Source organism: Rutilus rutilus (genome assembly GCF_951802725.1).
Source record: "Rutilus rutilus genome assembly, chromosome: 12".
NCBI lineage: Eukaryota > Metazoa > Chordata > Actinopteri > Cypriniformes > Leuciscidae > Rutilus > Rutilus rutilus.
This window is the reverse complement of record NC_140217.1, coordinates 19,262,160-19,286,560: the sequence shown is the minus strand read 5'-3', so window position 1 is coordinate 19,286,560 and position 24,401 is coordinate 19,262,160. Positions and strand designations below refer to the sequence as shown.

The 24,401-nt window shown below is 38.0% G+C and overlaps 2 protein-coding genes across 5 annotated transcripts in view; one reads left to right on the top strand and one right to left on the bottom strand.

The window, feature by feature from the left end:
- rptor (regulatory associated protein of MTOR, complex 1) overlaps positions 1-24,401 on the bottom strand; it is a 332,162-nt gene that overhangs the window by 218,777 nt on the left and 88,984 nt on the right. The window lies entirely within an intron of this gene.
- LOC311300918 (E3 SUMO-protein ligase ZBED1-like) lies at positions 3,547-14,640 on the top strand. The gene is made up of 2 exons (XM_084425590.1): positions 3,547-10,896; positions 12,431-14,640. Exons 1-2 carry the CDS (start codon positions 10,053-10,055, stop codon positions 13,450-13,452), a joined length of 1,866 nt encoding a protein of 621 aa, XP_084281716.1. The 5' UTR covers positions 3,547-10,052; the 3' UTR covers positions 13,453-14,640.

Here is a 24,401-nt window from a genome sequence, read left to right as displayed (position 1 = left end):
TTCTCTCAGATCCTTTTAGGATGCTTATTTTGGCAGAGATTCAGCACTTCCGCTCTAGCGGGGGGAGGAAATGAGGAGTGACACAGCCTGTTGAGTTGGCAGAGCTACTCATTACAGGGCCAAAAGAACAACTAAACACCTGCTGTTTCTCTACAGCCCAAAGTAAAACAACAAGAGACAAGTATGACCCCAGCATATTAAGGGTGATTTACTATAACTCTATAGATTATATACCCATTGCATTTGCAGCTGTTTGAAAGTGAAGTGAAGTGTGCCACTTTTTTAGTTATATGAAATACTTAATCTTATTACAGATTAATGAGGAGAGACGAACATTAATAATCCATTCAAAACCCATGTATAAACAAGCGTTACAGTAAACAACATAAAGAACAATATTGCCGTCTGTATGTCGTTTGTGATAAGGCAATATAATAATGCACCCAGACTCAACAAACCGATGAGTCGGACAGGGTCATAAAATGGAGCTCCCCTTTGGATTAATTGATTGCTTTTTAAATGAAATGACAAAGATTATCATAAGATAAGACTTGGCTAAAATTGTTACTGTTTGTTGTTCATTTATATAACACCATTTTTCCAGTGAGTGATGAATATGCGTGCCTTCATATGCGTCACACCAATAAAAATTACGCTGGCTTAGGTTGTTTGCTGCAACGCATATTGATAGGGATTTTTGCTACTGGTCATGAGTCCAAGTCAAGTCCCAAGGTTTTTTTTTTTTTTTTGCGATTTAAGTGCGACTCAAGTCCAAGGGGGACTTGAGTTTCCATCTCTGGTATACACCATGAGTTTTTAATAGCTTAGCTTAAAGGTGTGCTATAAATTAATAGTGCCCATAAACGACTGTTAAGATAACAATGTAGAGATAGAATTCTCACTTGAAACGGAGATTTAGGTTGTGCTCACACTTGTAGTTCGGTTTGCTTCCGGTGCAAAAAAAAAAAAAAGTTCCACTTAGCGTTCACATTGCCATTTTTAACACCGAACCTAAAGGCATAGGGAGAAGTTCACAACCTGATTGGTCGGCTTTTATGACGTAGCCTATATTTTGAGATGGAATTTACCAAACATCGAAACCAATGCTGTGTGCTGGGCTAAATATGCTCGTTGTATGTGTATAGCCTAACATATGATGGTATTTTGACCAACTGAGAACTTGTGAGGAGCTTATAATATGTGTACAGGAGTCAAAACAGCGGCAGAAATCCCTCAGTCACACACACAAAGATCCGCTGCAAGGAGACGCAGTTCCTATGCCTGTACCGAACTATGATGGGCAACATTGCAACTATGACGAGAAAAAAGAGGTATGTGTGAGCATTCTGTCCTTTTTAGAGTCTCATCTTCACATTTTTGTCTTTGGTCCGAGTTGCGTTCATATTTCATTTGAACTGTTTCAGAGTTTGTTTGGAAGCGGGCCGAGACACATCTTTTCAGCAGACTCGGTCCGCTAGTTTTGTGCTCACCAGGGTTCGGATGGCAGCATTCACACTTATTCAAATTAAATGCACTAACAGAGCAATCTCACCAGGGTTTAAACATGCCAAGTGTGAACACACCATTAGACCAGGAAACATTAATTGATACTTCCTTACTTGATACAAGCAGATTGCCATGCTAAGAAACTTTTGATATGTTGAAGGTAATCATACATGATAACAATGATTATCTAAGGTAGCATTTACTATCCTTTCAGTAATATTTCAAATAAATCTTTTTGAAATATATATTTTTTGCCCACTTTGAATTTTTCTCTTGAACAGGTCATTTGATCATTCCTAAGATTTATGTAATCGAAATCATTTATGTTAATAATTATTTACGGTTCTACGTCACTAGAAGATTAATGTCAGAGAAATGTCATTTTACTGACGACTGCTTCTCAAATCTCAGAGTTCAATGCGGCATTCGCAAAACGCTTGCTATTGAAAGATGGGGCAGTTTATTTGGACAGCTAGCTCCTTAGAATCACAAACAATAAGTATGAACAATTTTTTTATGTATATATTTTCTACCGGATGTTCAAAATACTTAGTTTAGTGTTTTATCTTGTTTAGGTCTCCGGCTAAATCATGTTATTACAGTCTTACTGAAATACTTCTGCTAATCAGCTGTGGGCCACTATTACCTAAAATTGTGCCTATTAAAGGGATAGTTCACCCAAAAATGAAAATTGCTTCTATCCATCATAAAAGTGCCCCACACGGGGGGTTAATAAAGGCCTTCTGAAGCGAAGTGATGCGTTTGTGTAAGAAAAATATCCATATTTAAAACTTTATAAAGTAAAATAACTAGCTTCCGGCCCAACGAACATACGGATTCCATTAGGAATTTTTTTTTTGAAATATACACATCGGTTTGTTGATGGACCTACTTTTGTTAATGCTTATGTTGAGGAATTACAGTTGCAACATTTCATAATGTACCCCAAAATGAGTAGTATATCACTGAGAAACGTCCTGCTCAAGTCATCCTTGCGATGGAGGTTCTATCTAGTTCTTCCAATGTTTCATCCTCGGTCTCACGCTCAGATTGATATGGTAAAATCGACGTCATAGTAACTGTCTTTAGTTTACAGTGTGTACAATCGCTGAGCTGTAGGAAGCCTCAGGATGGAGCTGAAGTTATTATGGTAATGGAAGTTTTTTTGTTTCCGACAGGCGCTGTACACGGTAGACCAATCACAACAGACTGTGCCATTTTGCCAATCAGAGCAGAGTAGCTTGCGGAAAGGGGGGATTTAGAGAGAGTGATTCATCCATTGAAATGTTTGAGAATCACTGAAAAATGTGGTGATGTGCAATGTATATTATGAGAAAATTAAACTGTATTTTGACCTTTGATGCATGTAAACCTATTGAAGGAGACCTCAAAAACAAGATTAGGAGACTTTAAAATAGCATAATAGGGGCACTTTAATATTTATAATAATTAATTGAGTTATGTAATAAAATTAGGTGTACATTTCAAACATCTTCATTATTCATAATAGCCTAATTGAGCTGAATTCATACTTCATTGCTATTACGACATTTCTTCAATTAAAAATCAAATCAAAACTATGCCCATTAATTCACTTCACAGGAACTTTTGACTTTTCCCAACTAATAACAGTAAAGCCATAGCAACCCACAATGGTGTCTTTCTTGTTTAAAGATACACAATTACTTTATTTGTTTCCTAGTCTCACAGGCGTTTCAGATCAGCATGTGTTTAGCAGCTCATGGATTGAATTCCCCAGTGAGGATGAATCCATTAGCTAAACAGAGATAGATAGATGGAGATAGAAGGAGAGAAAGGAAGACAGAGATAGACATGAATGATCTGCCAGAACAGCAATCAGGAATCAGTGAAGTCACTAATTGAACACTAAATAAATAAAACCAAAATAAATAAATAATACAAATCTAATGAAACTTTCTGTGTAATAGAGCAATCAACCAATCCCTAGGGATGCAAGTGAGGTGTCAAGGTCAGTGTCTAGAGCATCTAATGAGTATAAGACAGACAGATCTGTGGCCGAATTTATGCTATAAAACTAATATAGAAATATAAAACTATTTAGCCCTTCTCACACAAACATTTATATTTATTCTGATTATCTGCATCAAGTCAGGTCTTCTCTTGTGGTCCACTCTAAAGCCCGGAATACACCAAGCCGACGGTCGGCTGTCAGGCACTTCGGCCGACTAAGTTTTCTCAGTGTGTTCCGCACAGTCAGCTGAAATTGGTCCTCGTCTGGTTTTTTTCAGCCAATTCGACATGTTGAATCGGTGTCGGGCCGTCGGTGAGAGCTCTGATTGGCTGTTCAGCTTAGTGAACGAGTCAGTGCACGAGAATAATAGCAAAACAGTGAGCAAAGAAGTCAAAACGGTACAGATAGAAGGCTGTTCTAATGTTACGCCATCTTACCTGAGCCATCTTACCTGAGTGTTCCTTGGCGAATATTTCAATATTAACATGAGCGGAGTGGAATAAAGAAAGTGTTTAGCAGGATTGATATTCAAAACGGTAAGCATGCACTGCTTTGTTTATGGTTTGTGTATCTGCAGCATTGGTTTCCCTTTTTGAATGACGAATATAGATGAATATATCTTCAGAAAAAGACAGTTATGTCAGTTACATACAGGCGCAGAGCGCGCATTCTAGCTGACAGTCGGTTGTAGCCCTCTCGGTGTGTTCAAGTGCAGCTTTTTTCCCCCGACGCAGGCGACAACACAGTCGGCTTTCATCAACCAGCGTTGGTTTGGTGTGTCCCGGGCTTAAGGTATAGTTCACCCAAAAATGAACTGACAACATGGACATAATTGACAACATAGACATTTGAGAATACTGATGTAATTTCAATTTAAAAAAATGCCTAAAATTTATATTTTCTGGCAATCCATAAACAATTATCCAGTACTGATTCCAAAGATGTTTGTCAGTGATGTCTGAAGATCCCAATATAAAATCAATTAAATACAATGAGAAGAAACAACACATCTGTTAAGAATTGCTGTGTATGTTTTACAGTTGTATAACTAATGTTTTATACATAGCCTAGTGCCTAATTCTGATGCACATAAGCTGATAAAGTTGCTATCCAATTTCAGTCCCTCGCATTTTAATGCTCTGCAGTCATGAGCTTTTGTGAACATACTTGGCAAGGTCCCTACTAGCTGAGAATGAACCTGTCACCTGATCCGGCTTGATATATCATCCACAGCATCGGTTTAGTGGTCAGTGATAAGTCTTTCTCCACAGCCAGCATGTGTAACAGACTCAAATGACTTCATCTGCTCCCCTGGGAGGGAAGCAATCCCTCCAAGAGGAAGCTATGAGAAAAACAGTTTGTGGAGTTAGGTGCCATTTAAGAGCCTGTCTACTTTGTTTATTGATAATAAATGGACATTAAATGGATATGTAGTGTTAATTTTTACAGTTTTTCTCTTTTCTAAGGTGTCCTTTGAAATGAGTCAATATTGTATGTCATAGTCATTATTTTTTCATCCACTTTACTGGTGAAATGATGAAAACCAGTAGCCTAATTGATGAAAACAAGTAGTAGTCTAATGTAGTTGACAACATTGGTGTAAAAACTGTAACATCAACATTTAACATACTTTTCCAACATTCAGAAATGTTTTATTAATTTAAATGTCAAACATATAAAACATCTTTGTTCTGGCTAACAAGTAATTTAGTTCAAGTAACTGTGAAACTTGTTTACTGTCTGTGCATATTTGTATTTAGTGATTTATTGTCTCATTTATACAGATTGCTTTTGAATGAGTAAATAAAACTGCTAAAAAAAGTTATGTTTGCCAGCGTTCAGCTCTATCAGCTCAAGATTCCTAACCTACTATGATTAGATTATTTTAATAAATCCTTTCTACATTTTTCTTATTTTACAAATCTACTGCTAATATATTAGTGATATTTTTGTCATATTGTTCATCAGCAGAATGTTTTAATTAAAAATACATTTTCGTTGACAAGATACTTTTTTTTTTCTTTTTTTTTACTGACTATTCCCAAGTCCCCATGAATTCAAACGTTTTTTTGTTGTTAGTATGAATATGTTAGTCTTATGGTTATTTATAAGCTAGTGTGCTCTAAAACAATGACAAAATTCACATTTAAAAGATATATGCATTCAAAATACCACCAATACAGATCAACAATTTTGAAGATCATTCTGTACTTCAGCTTCTCGTCAGATTTTCGGTCCAATCAAATGCTCTCTAGAATCTGAAGCATCCTGCTTCCTACACTATAAAAGACACTAAAGCAGGAAAAGCACTTAAGGTTGAATTCAGCCCTAATCCACTGATGGTTCTTTTTGGTATTTCCATACACTGGTTCTTCTAGCCCCGTCGTTCATGTGGACGCTTTTACCACTCTATTAGCCAGAAGGAATATCGCCTTAAATGGAGGTGTGCTACTTCCCCTACTCACAATAGATGGATACAATAAAAAGAAATTCTACATTAAATTAGAGAAATTAGGGTTCATGCTTTGAGGTTCCCTTAAACCCTTCAGTAACCCCTGGGATCCTTTCTTGAATTTTATTAAAGGCTTGCTCTGCCCCTCTGATCCTGACTCGGATAATATTTAACATGCAATGTCTCTTTCAGGACATCACTGAATGTTATTCATGAGAGAATAACTTGTACATCTGTTGTTCTCTATCTTTATTTTTAATTTTTATTATTATTATTTATTTATTCATTCATTCATTCATGCATTCATTCTTGTTTTCCCCTTTCCCTTTGTGTGTGGGGGTGGTAAAAATTTGGAGCTTGATGTGTTTATGGTAAAGGACATTATTGTCAGCAACAGAAGAGGACAACGCAGGTATCAGTGAAACACAAAGGTACGTTTATTTGCATGAGTGGACAATAGCAGCTGGCGAGGATAACAGGTAAGAGGTGAAGCAGTCAGATAGTTTTCATAGACTTAGCTAAATGGTAACTGGATATGGGAAACAGATGACTGAAGACAGATGACTGGTGAAGGCAATCTAGCATCAGGCTGCGGATAGTCCAACAGGTAAGTGGTTAGGTAAAGGCGGGCATACATTGTGCGATTTCTGTGAGATTTCAGCAAGGTTACCAACTCACACTGAACGAGTAGATCTCATGTGATGTAAAGCCAAAGCTCGCGTTTTATGTTCTCACACTATACGATCGGAACGTCGAGCTGTGACTTGACTGCTCACACTATGGGCCCTATCTTGCACCCAGCGCAATTTACTTTGTACACCGACGCATGTATCATTCCTATTTTGCACCCGCGCACGTCGGTAAACTAGGAAATGCATTTGCGCTCCCGGGGGCGGTTCAGCGCAAAGAGGAGGCGTGTTCCGGCGCAAACATTCCCTGGTGCTATTTTGCAGGTTTAGAAAACAATTCCGCCACTGACAAGGAAAAACCTAGTCTAAAGTCAGTGGGGCGTTGCGCATGTTATTCATATGCTATTTTAAGGGCGCATGCTTGGCCATAATCAATGTAGCGTGTGCACAACGCGCATACACTTTGATTCTCTCATCTACAAAGAAGCAGCAGTTTTTTTATTTTTGCAAATCATACATTATTACAAGGAAAAATATTAACACACGAGGGAAATCATTGTTGTGTCCATGAAGATGTGAAAAAAATAGGCATAAATCTAGCGTACACATTTACCCAAATTATTATACGCCTGTTTAACCGAAGCTAATTTGGGTGGGTTTCTCCCATCCCCAATGTCACCTCTCTGTCTTTTACGGCCCTGACGAGAACGTCGGTCTCCTCGGCTGTGAACCGCTCCTGGCGTGCGCCTGGCAAATCCGCTGTTATAATAGCAATCCACCATGGAACGAGCGTGCCTGCTCTTAAAGGGAATGTGAGATGTCGCTCTGATTGGTTTATTTCACGTTACGCCCAAACCACACCTATGAATAATGAAGCTACTTCAGACCAACCCATTTAAGATTTGCGTCGGGTGCAAGAGTCATTTATCCCGCCGGAATAATAGCAACAGCGCTCAAGACCCGCCCACAAAGTTACTTGCGTTTCGCGCTTGATACTTGCGTTTCAGATCGTTAAAATAGGGCCCTATACGTGTAAAATATGCATGATAAACCCCCGTGCCGAGTTGCGCCAACAGACCATGATATTGTGTATCCAGAGATAGTCAAAACAAGCATCAGCTATCAATATCAAGAGGATTCATCATTTACAATTTATGTTTTCAATTATTTTTAGTATTATTGTATTTTTATTATTAGGGAAAGCCTACTTAAAAATTAAGTAAATAACCAGCCAGTGATCAAAACTATCTGCTTGTCTTAGCTCAATTCAAAACGGTAAGCTTGTAATAATGTTTTTAATTCCAGTGGTACTGGTGGATTTCCGCGGGAAATTTCGAGCATGTCTTTGTGTCATTACGTCACATCTGTACACACAAAGAAGGTGCCTCGGCTAGTAGGCTATATTGCGAGTGAGGATGTTGGAGGTGGAGATTTATAGCCTTTTCTCACAGCACTTGATATAATTAAACTTATCAATTTGATGGTGGATCCAGAAGGTTCAAACAACAATCACCAGTGACAACTGGAGATTCACCCGTTGTAAAATGCAAAGGACTTCGGAGTGGCTACAGAAAAAAAGAGAATGCAACTAGGCCCATGCGAAAACAAGGATAAAAATCGGAAGGGCTTTTGAAAGATAAAAATTTACATTTGCACGATTTGACGTGATATGATAAGCGATCATTAAATTGAATCAGCGCGATTTACTGCAATGCTTTTTTCCCCTTAGTCGGTCAGAACGAAAGTGGATGTTACTAACTTGTTCAGATGACATTTTCCGGTGAAAATTCTTATGTTGGTCATACTTCCAAAAAGTAGAATCTGTGATTCCGAATGACAGTATCCACACCGGTGTGGTGACTGACAGCCGCACATTCTCCTCAAAACATTGGATTCATCTGCGATGTGCCATGCCGAGGCACAACCCACGTAAAGTTGATAATTCCGCGAATAACTGCAATTGCAGATTTCAAACAGAGATGGCGACAAAGAGGAAAAACTACGGACTGCAGCTTTAAATTGATAGGCTATTATAATTAATTTGCCACGCAATAATTTCATAGCGTATCACCACATAACTGACGCGCTGCAAGGATAATAAAATTACATAGAAGCTTACTCCTCTTCATTGATCTAAAATCATTTAGGTCGATTACAATAAATTATAGGCCTATAATTAAAATTAGTAACAGTCTATAATATATGTCTGAACACTGCAATCATCAGTCATCAATAAAAATTTAAAATAAATTACACTAAACCTACAGTTTAACAGAAAGTTTAAACATGCTTTTCATTATATGAAGTCTTGTTCAGTGTCACAGGGCCCTCCACAGTGCACACACAGTGGACTCTGGTCAAGAAACATGATAGAACAGAGTGGATCGTATGCATGAGTCGCCGCGGACCACAAAAAACAACAATTCTACACAGAATGCTGTATTTTAAAACGGGATGGAGGTCAAACATCACAAAAGGTTAGACATCTTGCAAAAAATTATCACTTTTTTTTTTTCTAATAGTAACGGTTCAATATTAAATTTAAAGGGGGGATATTTTAATACTTAATTTAACGCAACTGTGGCTGTCACAAGTTGTGAAATGCTACTTTGGCAGGCTGCGACGTAAACAATGGTATTGGCTATTCTTAAAAAAAACAAAACAAGGGTTGACCCACTCTAAATGTCCTGCCCTGATTTCCTGTTTCAGTGGAAATTACATCAAAACACTGAACAAGTTGTGCGTCTCAAGGAATTTCAGTGGGATTTTATATAAACCAGGATATTCAAAAAATGTTAAATAAAGAGAAAAAAGGTTTTCTTCCTCTGATTTGCACATGTTTTTTTGAGGATGAATTTGAGCACTATTAAGCTATTATACTATAAATCTATTCATAATACAGAGAAGAATTTGACAGCATTACTGGGACCAGAGCACACTAAGACAGAAACAACTCTTTGGCCACAGGGATCTTTAAAGAGTTATAACAGTGAGGCTGACTCAAAGTAAGTAACATAGAAAGAGTACTATTAGATTAGACATGGCTTAGAGAATGAAAATGGTTAGAAAAATTATTTATAGATTTACATTTTTCCATTGTAAACTATGGTAGAACTGAGTTTTTTTCCTACATGTGGCACATACAGTGAGGAAAGTAAGTATTTGAACACCCTACTATTTTGCAAGTTCTCCCACTTGGAAATCATGGAGGGGTCTGAAATTGTCATCGTAGGTGCATGTCCACTGTGAGAGACATAATCTAAAAAAAAAAACTTTGTAGATTACTTTGTAGATTAACTTTTACATACTCGCGGACATTTAACTCCAGGCTTCTCACACTCTTTCTCGTCTTTCCCTCTCACAGAGAGACAAAACAAACGCATATAGTTACAAACGTCAGTCTGTCGCGCATGCAACGTCACACGCCCTTGACCAGCAGAAAGATAGCGGCAGCAGGTTCTAACAGTTACACATGGAGGAGGACGAATTAATAAAAAAAAGAAACAGCACAGGATCCATCGTCTGGCGGTGGTTTGGTTTCAAGAAGGAAGATGTTGAACAAACAACGGTGATATGCAAAATCTGTCGCAAAAGCATCGCTTCAAAATGTAGCAGTACATCAAATTTATATCACCATTTGAGAACCCACCCGCTAGAAAATGAAGAGTGCTTGAAACTCCGCACGACAACATCTCAGAGCGGTGCAATATCAAAGAAAGTGCCTAAGCAACCAGCACTCACGCAACTGAGTCTGGCCTCTTCTATTTCCAGATCAACGCCGTACGACAAAAACAGTCAAAAACAGAAGGAGATAACGTGTGCAGTAACCCACCACATCGCGAAAGACATGGCCCCGGTTAATGTTGTTGAAAAGCCCGGGTTCAGAAAGCTCATCAACACACTTGACCCAAGATATAATCTGCCGGGTCGCAAATATTTTGCAGAGAAAGCGCTGCCTGAGTTGTACATTAAAGTGAGGGAAGAGCTGGCCAGTCAGCTTGTAAATGTGACCCACTTCTCAACAACTGCCGACATATGGAGCAGCCGAACATGTGAGCCATACCTCAGTTTGACGGTCCACTATGTAGACAATTGGGAGTTGAAAAGCAAGTGCCTTCAGACGAGCTTTCTTCCTGAGGATCACACTGGCGGGATCATCGCACAAGGCCTGCAAGATGCTCTCATGTCATGGAATTTAAATGAAGCTCGTCAGGTGTGCATCACCACCGATAACGGCGCTAACATCGTCAAAGCTGTGAGCCTGAACCACTGGACACGTCTACAGTGTTTTGGCCATCGCCTGCATCTTGCAATTGGTGAGTGTTTTTTACCACTGTGATAAAATAGTAATTATCTTTATTGATATATGAGAATAATGCTCAATCATCACTAAATTAATCACTTAATTATCTCATTAACTTTAACACTCTTGAGTGTTAATTTAACACTCATATTTTAACACTTTACACTCTTGAGTGTGGACTCATACACTCCCAGCCCCCAGGAGTGTTAATTTAACACCGCTCCATCTGAAAGCAGGTGATGGCGATTTACTACTAATCAAGGAACCGGCTTTACTGACGAGATGCGCCTAACAATATCGTGTGATATATCCCCCAGCCCTATGAGCAATGTTATAATAGCCTACTGCATGGTCATAACACAGAATTTAATGTTAACATATGTTTCCCATGCCAATATACTGTTATTACAGTAACAACTGTTTACATATGCATCTTGCACTACTACCTTGACTGGAATATGCTCAATTTGCACTGCCGACTGTTTATTTACAGTACCGACTGTTTATATATACATTGCAATATCGTACCTTAACTGTAATATGCAATTACTTTCCACTGCACTTTCACTCGGATAGCTTCTGTCCAAACTTTATTTGCACTACTTTAAATCCATTGTTATACTGCTCATTAGCCTAACTTATACATATATCTATTTGTTAAATTCTGTTTATAGTAATAGCCATCTGTATATTATGCTCACATTCTGTTTATAGTAACAGCCATCTGTATATATATTCATAGTACATATCTATCTGTAAAATTCTGTTTATAGTAACAGCCATCTGTATATTATATTCAGTACATATCTATCTGTAAACATTCTGCTTATAGTAATAGCCATCTGTATATTATTATATTCAGTACATATCTAGCTGTAAACTCTGTTCACAGTAATAGTTATCTGTATATTATATTCATAGGACAATCTATCTGTAAATTTTTGTTTATAATAGTATTCAACTCTATATTTATTCAGTACATATCCATGTTCTGCACTTATGGAACCACTGTATATCCTGCACTTGCTGCTATTGCACTTCTGGTTAGACCTAAACTGCATTTCGTTGCCTTGTACCTGTACTTGTGTAATGACAATAAAGTTGAATCTAATCTAATCTAATCTAAAGCTGTATTGAATATTAGAGAGAGAGAGAGAGAGAGAGAGAGAGAGAGAGAGAGAGAGAGAGAGAGAGAGAGAGAGAGAGAGAGAGAGAGAGAGAGAGAGAGAGAGAGAGAGAGAGAGAGAGAGAGAGAATGAATGCAGTGATTTTTCAAAAAAGTACATACTGTACTATACTAGCTTAGGCACCTTAGAGTTACATGTTCTTTCTTTTTCTGCATTAGTGTGTCAGTAGACTGCTCTTTATTGTGCATTTTTTTATATTTTGAAACTTATATTTTTTGATAGCATCTTCACTTTTACACAGTACTATATAAATAAATAATTACCAAGAATTAGTTTAGTGTTAGGCTGAGTGGATTTCTTCACAATTACTATACCCTTTTAAATTATTATAACATTTTAAATGTTTGTTTTCATTCTCAGAGAGAAGCATGAAGGATCCCCGTATTGACCGTGCTGTTGCTGTGTGCAAGAAGGTAGTGAGCAGCTTCTCTTTCAGTTGGAAGAGGAGGAGAGACCTGGCCACAGCGCAGCAAGAGCTAAATCTCCCGGCACACCAGCTCATCAGTGAGTCTCCTACCAGGTGGGGATCCCGAGAGAAGATGATTGAGCGGGTACTGGAGCAGGAGCAAGCTATTTCTCAAGTCTTGGCTGCAGACAAGAAAACCCGGCATCTCGTTCTCACCTGGCAAGACCTGGAAGTTCTAGAGTCAGTGCACAAGGCTCTCAAACCTCTCCTGGAATTCACCGACACTCTATCCGGTGAGAGCTATGTCACAGTGTCCTATGTCAAGCCTGTTCTCCATCTCTTCCAGTCCAGCCTCTTGGCACGTCAGGAGAATGACACCCCACTGACCCAGTCTATCAAAGCCTCCATCCTGGATTACCTGAGGGAGAAGTATTCTGATCCTTCCACTAACGACCTGCTGGACATGGCAGGCTTAGTGGATCCCAGGTTCAAGATAACATACTGCACAGAAAATAAGGTGGAGGCCATCAAGAGCAGAGCCATAACCGAGATGGAGGCAATGCTCTATGAGACTGACCAGGGCACAGCTGAGTTGGCTGCTTCACTGCCTCAAGATGCAACAACGGTATCACAGCCAGAAGAGCCACTAAGGAAGAAATCCCTGGGCAGCTTCTTTAAAACTGCAGCAACATCTTCCGCCACACTGTCGCAGAGAGAGCTTATTGAAAAAGAGTTGTCTGCCTACTTGCAGTCTGTTAATGTTGACAGTGAAGCAAATCCATTGCAGTGGTGGAACGACCATGAGGAAATGTTCCCAAACCTGAAAAATGTGGCAAAAAAATATCTGTGTGTGCCCGCCACCAGTTCCCCATCGGAAAGGGTATTTAGTACCAGTGGTAATATAGTTACATGCCATCGAGCATCTCTCAAACCAGACGCCGTTGATAGGCTTGTGTTTTTGGCACAAAACCTCTAAACAACCTGGTATTCACTGGTTGTTGTTACAAAGGGACAACATAGTATGCACGAAATACAACTACATATTTTTTTACTTTTTATTTGTGCCATATATTTCATGCAGAAGAAACCAAAACTAAAGCTGCAAACTTTTCCATAATGGACCAGATTCACCTTTTGTGAATTGTTTTATGTTTAGGTATTGTGTTTGAAACCATAGGATTGTTTATTAAAAAACTAAAAGGAGGGTCCTTTTTATAAATACACTTTCTTTTCCAACATTTGATTTCCTATTATGCAGCTATTTTTTATTTTACTGATTTTGAAATTACCTGCACAAAAGCGCATTATATATATTTGTTTTAAATATCCTAGTGGCATTATGCACAACAGGTGCACTTAAATTTAGTGTTGTTTTGAAATGTCATCTTAATGACAACATGCACAAAAGGGCACTTTATTTGTTTTAAATTATTGTAGTGGCATTATGTACAAGAAATGCACTTTAATTTTGTGTTTTGAAATGCCATGTGAGTTACAGCATGCACAAGCGTGCCCTAATGTCTTGTTTTGAAATGTTGTCTCTGACAATTTTGCACAAAACATGCACTTTCTGTTGACAATTTTATGTTTGTGCCACTCACTGTCTAATAAATACAATTATCTTAACTTTGACTTAGTTGTGATATCCCCTTTTTTGCATGAAAGTTTAAAATTAGCATATATTAATGCAGTATGAACAAGAATGTTTTAATGTAGACATATAGAATCATCATACTGGTGTGATTGTATGCATCAAAGTTTTAATTCAAGGCTAAGGCAAAATATCGAGATATATATCGCGTATCGTGACATGACCTAAAAATATTGCGGTATTTATAAAAGGCCATATCGCCCAGCCCTAATTCAAATACTTATTTTCCTCACTGTTGCTGAAATTCTCAATCCTTTAGCACTGTGAAGAAGAAAAATATTTTTAAAAACTAATTTGGGCCATCATCACCTGCCACAATACCATAATTTGAACTGTTGGAACAATTAGGTGTTTTGCCGACATGTTCACACATCACTGTGCAAATCAGTGTTTAAGAAATGCCAGTAAAAAAAAAAGAAAAAAAAAAAAAAAAAAGAAACGTCCTCTCACTTTCAACCGCATCCACTTTTCAATCAGAGAAACCAAACAGCCACTAAACACTGTAAAATGATCAAGGCCTGCTTTCCACATGGTTATTCACAAAATTAACAATAAACTGAATATTTAATCAATTGTATTTGTGTGTAAAATTTATACATGTGCCGCTATTTGGTAATATGATATACTATGATAATGAACATGCACAATATTGTTATCGTAGTAAAAGCGGAAACCAGGGATAACGCGGATATTACGTCATTGACAGGCGACAAGGGACGGGCACTATTTAAAATTGTGAATTTCTCTGAATTGACAAATTCCTGGAAACATTCAGAATACTGTAAGTACACAACTGAAAGAAATATATAACACTGTGCAAGTGGTTTTTAGATATTTTGATACAAAATTCTTACATATTGTACCTTTAACACTAGACTTATGTTGCATAAAACAAGAATGCACACACTTTACATTGTCATCTTGGAATATGGCCATGATGTCTCTACCTGCATGGTTGTTTAAGAAATGAAAAGCTACACATATTTTAAAATTTGAATATACACAGCTACATATATCTTTGCAAAAGGAACTGGATGAATATTTCTATGCTACCGATCCCGATCTGAATTCTGACTTTTGATGCAACCTGAATCATAATCACACCGCATTCGTTCGTTGGCCCGAACGACTGAGCCTGGTTTCTCCCAAGGTTTTTTTTCTCCATTCGGTCACCTGATGGAGATTAGGTTCCTTGCCTCTGGCTTGCCTAGTTGGGGACACTTAATATTCAACAATATTATTGATCTGACTGTACTGACGCTGTTGAATGAGAACTGAACTGAGCTGGACTATGACATGACATTTTTTGCAAAACAGCTGTATACATGAAATGAAATAATTTAATAATTGATGATCTTAACAACAGAACTGAATCAACACTGAACTGACTGAAATGCATAATTTTCCTGTTATCACTGTAAAGCTGCCTTGAAACAATCTGTATTGTACAAAGTGCTATATAAAAATAAAGGTGACTTGACTAAAATGGTATGGACTATGGTCAAAATATTTAAGTACAGTTATAGTATTAAAATTCATTAATGGAACAATTGAATTTACCAACTCTAACACCATTTTTGCAACTAACATTTAAAACAATGATGCTGTAATTAGGCAAATTCACAGCCAGATAAAAAGAGTATTAAAATCATTGCCATTGTTATTAAAGTTATTGTGTACGCATAACTTATAAAAAATTTATAATAATACATTTCATTCTACCAGTAAAACGTTGTGAATCTGCTGTGAATATATTAATATACTGTCCAGCTCTCATTTGAACAGGGAAGGACAAAGGTCTGATCTAATCAAAAAAAAATCTGTCAAAGCCATTGTCAGATACAGTGAACACATTATACGAGTGGCACTAAACAAGGAGACAGCAAACAAAATTTTATTATTTATTATTATTTATTATTATCGATGTAGCTGCGCAGGTTCCCGAGATCCTAAACGGTGACGAGCGCGTCGGAGCTGTCGTGCTGCACGCGGGAACGAACGACATCAGGCTGCAGCAGACGGAGGTTCTGAAGAAAGACTACAGGAGCCTGATCGAGACGGTACGCAGCACATCGCCTGAAACAACGATCATCATGTCTGGACCGCTTCCCATGTACCGACTAGGACATGAAAGGTTCAGTAGATTATTTGCTCTAAATGAATGGCTAATGACATGGTGTAATGAACAGAAACTGCTCTTTGTAAATAATTGGAATTTGTTCTGGGAGCGACCTAGGCTCTTCCGTGCTGATGGCCTTCACCCCAGCAGAATCGGAGCGGCTTTCTGTCGGACAACATCTCCAAGACGTTACACACCATATGACTAGTAAGTCAAAGTCCAAATCACAGTCTTTGCAGTCCCAACTTAATTGTTATGTAGAACATTATATAGAAACTGTGTCTATTCCTCGTTTAGTGAGGTCAAACATTAAATCTACAGTAGGATCTAGGAAAAATCTAACTGTGATTAAACCAGAAAATCTCAGTATTAGTGAACAAAAACAATTTCTAAAGCTAGGTCTTCTAAACATTAGATCGCTCACACCTAAGGCGGTTATTGTAAATGAAATGGTCACAGATAATAGTTTCGATGTACTTTGCCTTACTGAAACCTGGCTTAAACCAAATGATTATTTCGGTCTTAATGAGTCTACTCCACCAGGATACTGTTATAAGCATGAGCCCCATCTGATTGGTCGTGGCGGCGGTCTTGCAACAATCTATAGAGATATTCTTAATGTTACTCAGAAAACAGGTCACCGGTTTAATTCGTTTGAAGTACTTGTGCTAAATATTACTTAAAAATGCACCATTTTTGTGTCTGTCCCTTTAAATGCAAATGAGCTGCTGCTCCCAGCACAGAGGTCAGAGCTACAACAGCTTGTGTAATTTTACCTCACACAGACATGCACTGAACATTTCAAAAACTTTTAGCTTTTTATGTTCAAACCAGAGTCAGACAAAGATGGAGAGACTCCAGAAGAAGTAACAACATGTAGACAACATTTCTGAATGGTTAGTTGATGAATTTATGTTGCTTGTGTGTAGATACCTTCTAGTCATTGATTAGTGTATTCTGTCATGATAATCTATAAATCTTGTTCTGGGGGCAGGGTTTATGCAAATTTTAGGGTTTGTGATGTCACTAACCCGGGAGGAATGTTGTGTAGTCCCTACCAGCCGTTTGTTGTAGTCCTTAAAAAGCTATTTCTTTTTTCAAGTATCATGATTAAATGGTGTTTAACTCTGTATCTAAAATGTTTAAGACAATTATTTAAAAAAAAACATACCACTCTGAAATGTCCTGTGAAATCAGTGCTTGCAAAGTCCATGCATGAAATCCGTTTTGCATGATCTTCTTGTTTGTTAACATTCTTAAGTCTGAATCAGGCTTGAATTGATTTGAAATTGACCCCATCCTTAATATTTACATCTGAGTACAGATTGAATTTATGGCAAGGGGTGTGACAGTTCCCGAACACGCATTAAGTGCTGGGCAAGCTAACCAATCACAGCGTATTTCGGAAGGAGGGGCTTCATCGAAACAGGAAATAAACGGCGAGGTTCAGGCCAGGCTGGGGAAAGAGGTGCTGTAATAATGTAACATGTGAAAAATAATGTGTTTTTGAACAAATCAAGCATGAAAGCATATTCTAGTACACCCCAAAAAACAGGTGTGAGTGTTATAGATTTCCATTAAATAGTTTCAAGTTTTGTTTCGCTTGCAACAACCTACACGTCCCTGCATAAACACTCCAGATATTTATTTATTTTTTGTTGTTATTAAAGCGTCTACGTCCGGCCAGTTGATAATACCTAGAATATCAAAATCGACTGCTGGTGGTAGATCCTTTTCCTAGCACCAAAACTTTGGAACAGTCTTCCTAACATTGTCCAGGAAGCAGACACACTCTGTCAGTTTAAATCTAGAATAAAAACACATCTCTTGACCTAGTATTAGGGATGCAAATTATCGATTAATTCATTAATCATTAGTTGACTGACTTTATCGATCGATTAACGATTAACTGAATGTCAATTTCTCACGGTATCAATAGTGTCTTTAACATAAAAAGCAAAATATTGCTTATATACTGAATAAAAATGCATGTTATATTGCTCAATTGATGTTTTATTGTAACAGTTGGGATACGGTAAAGATAATGGCATTTATGTAGTTTAACAAAAATTATGCACAGAAAATTAAAATACATAAATAATTGTGCACTGGCTCACCTGTTGCATGTGAAACATTAAGCAACATAAAATACATTTTAAATAAAAATCTATATGGGTAGGCTTAGCCTACACTATATTAAGCCTACATATAATCATCTATCTGGTAAACTACTTATATGAAAAACTTGAAACATTAGCAGCAGCACTTATAATCCCCCTTGGTCTGAGAAAGGTAAAAGTAAGATTACTAGACCTGTAAACTTCAAATATAGAACTGAACACAACTTAAATCATCCCTGAAGAAGGTGACAGTAAAATTAGAGGGCGTCCCTTAGAACAGTCAAATGAAGATATAGGTTACCTCTCCTGAAACAAAAACATTCCTGTCTCAATGTGTTTTGAATAGGCTCCTGACCTAGACCCCTATATTACTCCCGAAATCCCTCACCATCAGTGGTGCTAACTGGCATCATATCTTTTTCGATCATGCCGCAAATCCTCTGAGTAATGCCCTCCGCTTTCCTGTGGTCACATACTCGCCTTCCCACCACAGCAGCGATTGTAGGTTGTGAAGGCGACAGACTTCCTCCCTGCAACACGGCTGCATGCAAGTTATGAAGGTGGTATCTTAGCGAACTCGTAGAGCTGTTGTACTTAATCGTAGTACCGCAGAGTTTACATTGGGCGTCTTTGTCATCATTAATTAATTTGAAATGCTCCCACACTCCACTCCGTTTTGACCGCCTCATGTTTGGTTTCTTTTTTGCCGCCTCAAGTTTGTGTCGGGTCTCTCGCCGCCCGCGAGAATCTCGTGTCACGTTCGCAATGTTCAATTAGCCGACAATTAATTTAATTGAGTAAATTCTTGTCGACAATTAATCGATAATCGATTAACCGTTTACATCCCTACCTAGTATACACATAACACATTATAGACTTCTATAATTCAATGTTAGGCAGCATAGATTAGGTCAGCCGGAACCGTGAACACTTCCCATTAATCCTGTTGTACTTGTTACATCATAAGAAGAATGGCGTCTATGCTAATATTAGTCTCTCTGTTTATTCCGAGGTTTACTGCAGTCCACGGGATCCAGGCCGTATCCAGATCTGATGAAGGACCTGGACACGACGACAACGCAGTCCTGAAGTGTCAACTAATCTCTCCCCTGTGAAGGCCTCCTTCCCTAACCCTTTACCTCTGTACAGATAACACGTTGTCGGGATAATTCCGGTTCACGTGGCTATGCGGAAGCGATAAAAATTCTGTATTATAAATTTTAAGGCCAGAAAAGTAGTTTTGTTGAGGGTTGGTTTGTAAAGAAGGACTACACGCCTGCGCACATATATATTCAAATGCGCATACCTATAAAATAAACACGTAATACACGTAATAAAAAGGATTTTTTTTCCTTATGAGTGCAAAAAAAAAATAATAATAATTTTTAATTTTTATCTTATATGCTTGTGTTATATATCAATCGATCCTGTTTAGTGTGTACTTTTTTTGTGTATGCTCATAATAAAAACAAAGTGTTGTGCTTTTCGCCAAATAAAGAAAAATAAACATGATGCGAGTTCTGCCTACTCTCCGTCAGTGAAGTCAATTCTGAAACGCGTCCGAAAATGAACTGTAACTCAGAGAATACTCAGTCAAACAGGCATACAGACACACAGGCATGAAGCTTGAATTCTCTTCTTTTAAATGAAGTAATTTTTATAAAAAACAAATATTCACAGTTTATATAATATGTATGTAAAGAGAGAGATGTCAGTCGTTCTCATCTCAGCTAATTAAGTTGTAATGTGACTCCGCCCACGGAGACCGCGCTACACAAACGCAAATGTGAGGCGATGCGAAACGCCCACATCCGCTGGATAAGGCCGGTGAAACACTGGATGCGTGGCGTAAGCGTCTCAGCTGCATGGCGTGTCCGTTTTTATTTCGGCTCCCATGTTAACAGTTTAGAGTTTGCACACTGCCTGTGTGAGACGCGCGTCTCAGGCGCGGCACGAGCCGCGTGGAAAACGCGTGTATGCTAGAAATAGAACCGACGCCTATTTTTCACGCGACACGCAAGCGTCTTGGAAGCGTTTCCATGCAAAATTGAATAGGAAAATCTGTTTATATGTCATTTTGACACGAATACATATTAACAAATGTCCTTTTGATGTTTAAAAGTGTCTAGGTTTTGACATAAATGCAAATATAAATGTAACTTTACAAAATATTATCGATTTTCAAATATTGCTGTATTGAATGAACAGCTTTTAGCAAACTCTATTGCTATACTGAGATGAGGAATATATACTGTATGTGTTCTGTCAAAAATAAAGTCATCAACTAACTAATGAATCCTTTACTTTGAAATACGTATGATAAAATGTATACTTTGAAATGTATAGTTTTGAAAGACGTTGACTAGTTTTGAATAGATTATAAAGTATGTATGTGTATGCATATGTATATGTGTATGTGTATATATATATATATATATGTGTGTGTGTGTGTGTGTGTGTGTGTGTGTGTATATGAAGAGTTCAGATGCAAAAGCCTCTAAATGCCATCTGAAATTTTCTTCTAGAATGATCATTTTTATGAAGCTTGTATAAAGTTAGCTATAGGTGACACACCTGAATGAATGGCTCATTAAGTATGCAGGGACATCAGGTGTGAACTACTAAATATGCATGATGCTGTTGGAGCGTTTACGCCCCATCCGCATATTGGCTTTCCAAACTAAAAGTGTTTCACAAAACTTAAATCAATGTATCGTTTTATGTGAATGATTAGGCAGGATGATTTTCACATCATTTTGAAGAAAAAAACTCTAGGCGACGACATCCATTAGTCAAAAGTCTTATTGACACATATTTAGAATGTGTTTTGTGGCCTTATTTCAGAAACTTTCATTTTTAGTTTTTTCGATAACCATGCATAAACATTATTCTCTCAAAAATGAAAACATGTACATACATGTGGCTCACATATTATTGTAGTCCTGTTTGTGCTATATAGAGTGAATTTACACCTTTGCCATTAATATGTTTATAAGCAACTGAAAAAAGCACAAATGTCAGGGCATGTCAGAACATCTCAAGGACCCCAAAAACACCCCAGACCCCAAGGGTTAAAAGCTCTATATAAATGAAGTTGACTTGACTACGTTCAAAAAACACTGTTAATTTTAACAGAAAAGCAAGTATATTGTAAGGGTGATATGGCATGGCAGCCAATGCAAATAATAAATAACAATTGTCTTACATAATGCAGCATTATACGTTTGGACCAGACCCAGGCTGGGGGCAGGCCAACTCTGACACTGGGCCAAAGTAGCTGCTTGAATGTGTTCATTCAGCTGTATGATCTGAATGAATAAATTGTTTAAAATGAACTGATTGTTTATGAATAAAACGAAATATGTTATAAAACACCACTCTGCCTCTTTTCATTTAAAAAAAATCTTAAACATATTAATAGCAACACAAATGTGGTTCAGGCAACAACATTGATCATCTTCACAGCATGTATTTATAACAAAACGAAATATCAAACACAACCCTACCTCTTTTCATTTACATTTTAAAAATATTAAACATGTTAATATGTGGTTCAATTGGTATTGGTATGGGTGTGTTTTGTATTCTTTGTATTTTTTTGGTTTTGTATTTCTCTTGGTTTTGTAAGTGGCAGCAGAGATGATGAACACCTGATTCAAATTAGGAGGTGGAGATATGTGTGTTTCGGTTCTGTGCATGGGGCGCGAGAACGGAAAGGTGGCATCATCTACGGCTAGCCTCGTTTCCTCGCTAAAACGGGATCTAGCGTCTGTCTGGATTTTGGGACATTTCAGATGGTATAAAATGTATTATTGCACTTTGTGAAACCCCTAGAATTATGTAATAAACCTTATTCATTATATCGATCTTTTGTTTTGATTTCCCTATATTGTTGCGGCCACGAGTCGGCTGTAGCAAAATGGGGGATCGTCCGTTATTTCATTTTTTTCCTTTCAAGAAAATATTTGACGGATAGATATTTATTTTTTTATTTTTTTATCTATGTAGTTCACGTAATAAGAGACTTTTATGTCCGCTTGTTTCACGTAATAGACATGTATGCGTTTATTTGATTTTGTATTCGTGTTGTAAAACGCATGGGTAATTAGAAACACCTGGTGTTTTCAGCAGCTCAGCTGTTTGCAGGTGAATGTGCTGACAGATCGATGTGTAAGTTGGATAGTCACTGTTTTTTTGTTTTGTTTTTCAGTAGTTGATCACAAATGTCCGTCACTTATCCATGTGATATGAGAGGATCATGAGGTAGGTAAACTTTAAATTGACCAACATTTGGAAAGTGATATAGAAATGCTTTTGAGGTAAACATATGTTTTAATCTTGTTTGAAATTTGTTTGGTAGACTGATAAGGGCAGTTGAGATCTGGTGTTGCCGTTGCTGTATTAAAGGATTAGTTCACTTTCAAAAAAAATGTTGCTGATAATTTACTCACCCCGATGTCATCCAAGATATCCATGTCTTTCTTTCCTCAGTCGAAAAGAAATTAAGGTTTTAATTCTGGGTAATAATTTGGCTGGAGGGCGTGTTTGGAGGGATGTGCCACCCCCTGCCATTGTAACAGATTCTCCTTCCTTACCAGAACAAGCTGATGCTGATAAACAGTTTCCTGATGTGTTTGTGACTTGTGCTGTTACTCGTGCAATGAGTAAAAATGTGTCTGAAATTCAGAGCATAGAGCTTAAGTCTGATTGTAGAAAAAAGAAAATGATTCCTGGTCTTTCGTATCTCTTCCCTTCTGTTTCTCACCAGGAGTTGGTGGCGGCGTAACAGGAGGATTCCACCCTGAATAAAATGTTTTCTGCCACATTGTCCATTGAAGAGGTAGCTAGTGCAGCAAGTGGCTGTTTTATTGAGGATGGGATCCTGCTAAGGAAATGGCTATCTGGTAGTGAAGTACCCTTGGGTGAGGCCTGTATTCAGGTGGTTGTGCCAATGTCTCTTCGAGACACTGTACATGGAGACATTGTGGGTCATTTTGGGGTCAACTAGACTTAAGGTTAACAGATAACATCTGTTGCGTTATTTTTATTGGCCTTGTATAAAAAAAAAAATGTGAGGGAGTATATTAAAACCTGTACAACCTGTCAGCTTACAGGAAAGCCGAACCAGGGTCTAAAATCAGCACCGCTATATCCAATACCAGCGACTGAATGACCATTTCAGCATCTGATTGTAGACTGTGTGGGTCCATTTCTGTGTTTGGAATTCCTAGGGTTGTTCAAAGCGACCAGGGATCAAATTTGACTTCTCATATGTTTCAGGAAGTCTTGCGGCAGCTTGGTGTGAAGCAAAACCATTCTAGTGCTTACCATCCACAAAACCAGGGGGCTTTGGAACTCTTCCACCAGACATTGAAGTCGTTGCTGCGGGCCTATTGTGTGGAATTAAAGCATGACTGGGAGGAGGGTTTGCCCTGGTTATTGTTGGTGGCTCGTGAGGTGGTTCAGGACAAGTCTTGGTTTTAGTCCAAATGAGTTGGTCTTTGGTCATAAAGTGCGTGGACCACTGGCTGTTCTCCATGATGGATGCACCTCAGAGTTTTAGACGTTGTTTATTCTTAGCTGGTCAAATGGCTAAGGACAATTTGTTGAATAAACAAAAAAAGATGAAGCGTTGTTTGATCGAGAAACAGAGTTTTGTGTGTTTTGTCCAGGTGATCAGGTGTTGGCCCTGTTGCCTCTTCCGGCTTCCCCGTTCTGTGCAAAGTTTTCAGGTCCATATACGGTGGTACGTCAAATTTCCGACCAAAATTACTTGATTTCAACACCTGAGCGGAAAAGATGCACACAGTTGTGCCATGTTAACTTGTTAAAACCCTTTTATTCCCATTCTTTGGTGTCAGAGAAGGCTCCTGTGGCAGTTGCTGTAGCTTCATCTGTAATGGAAGTTGCTGAGGATGTTAAAGTACCTGAAGATTGCATGTTGCAGCCCCGTCTTAACTCTGAAACACTTAATAACTTGGAGGATTTTGTACAACATTTGCCTCTTCATCAGAGAGCTGAATTGTTAGCTTTGA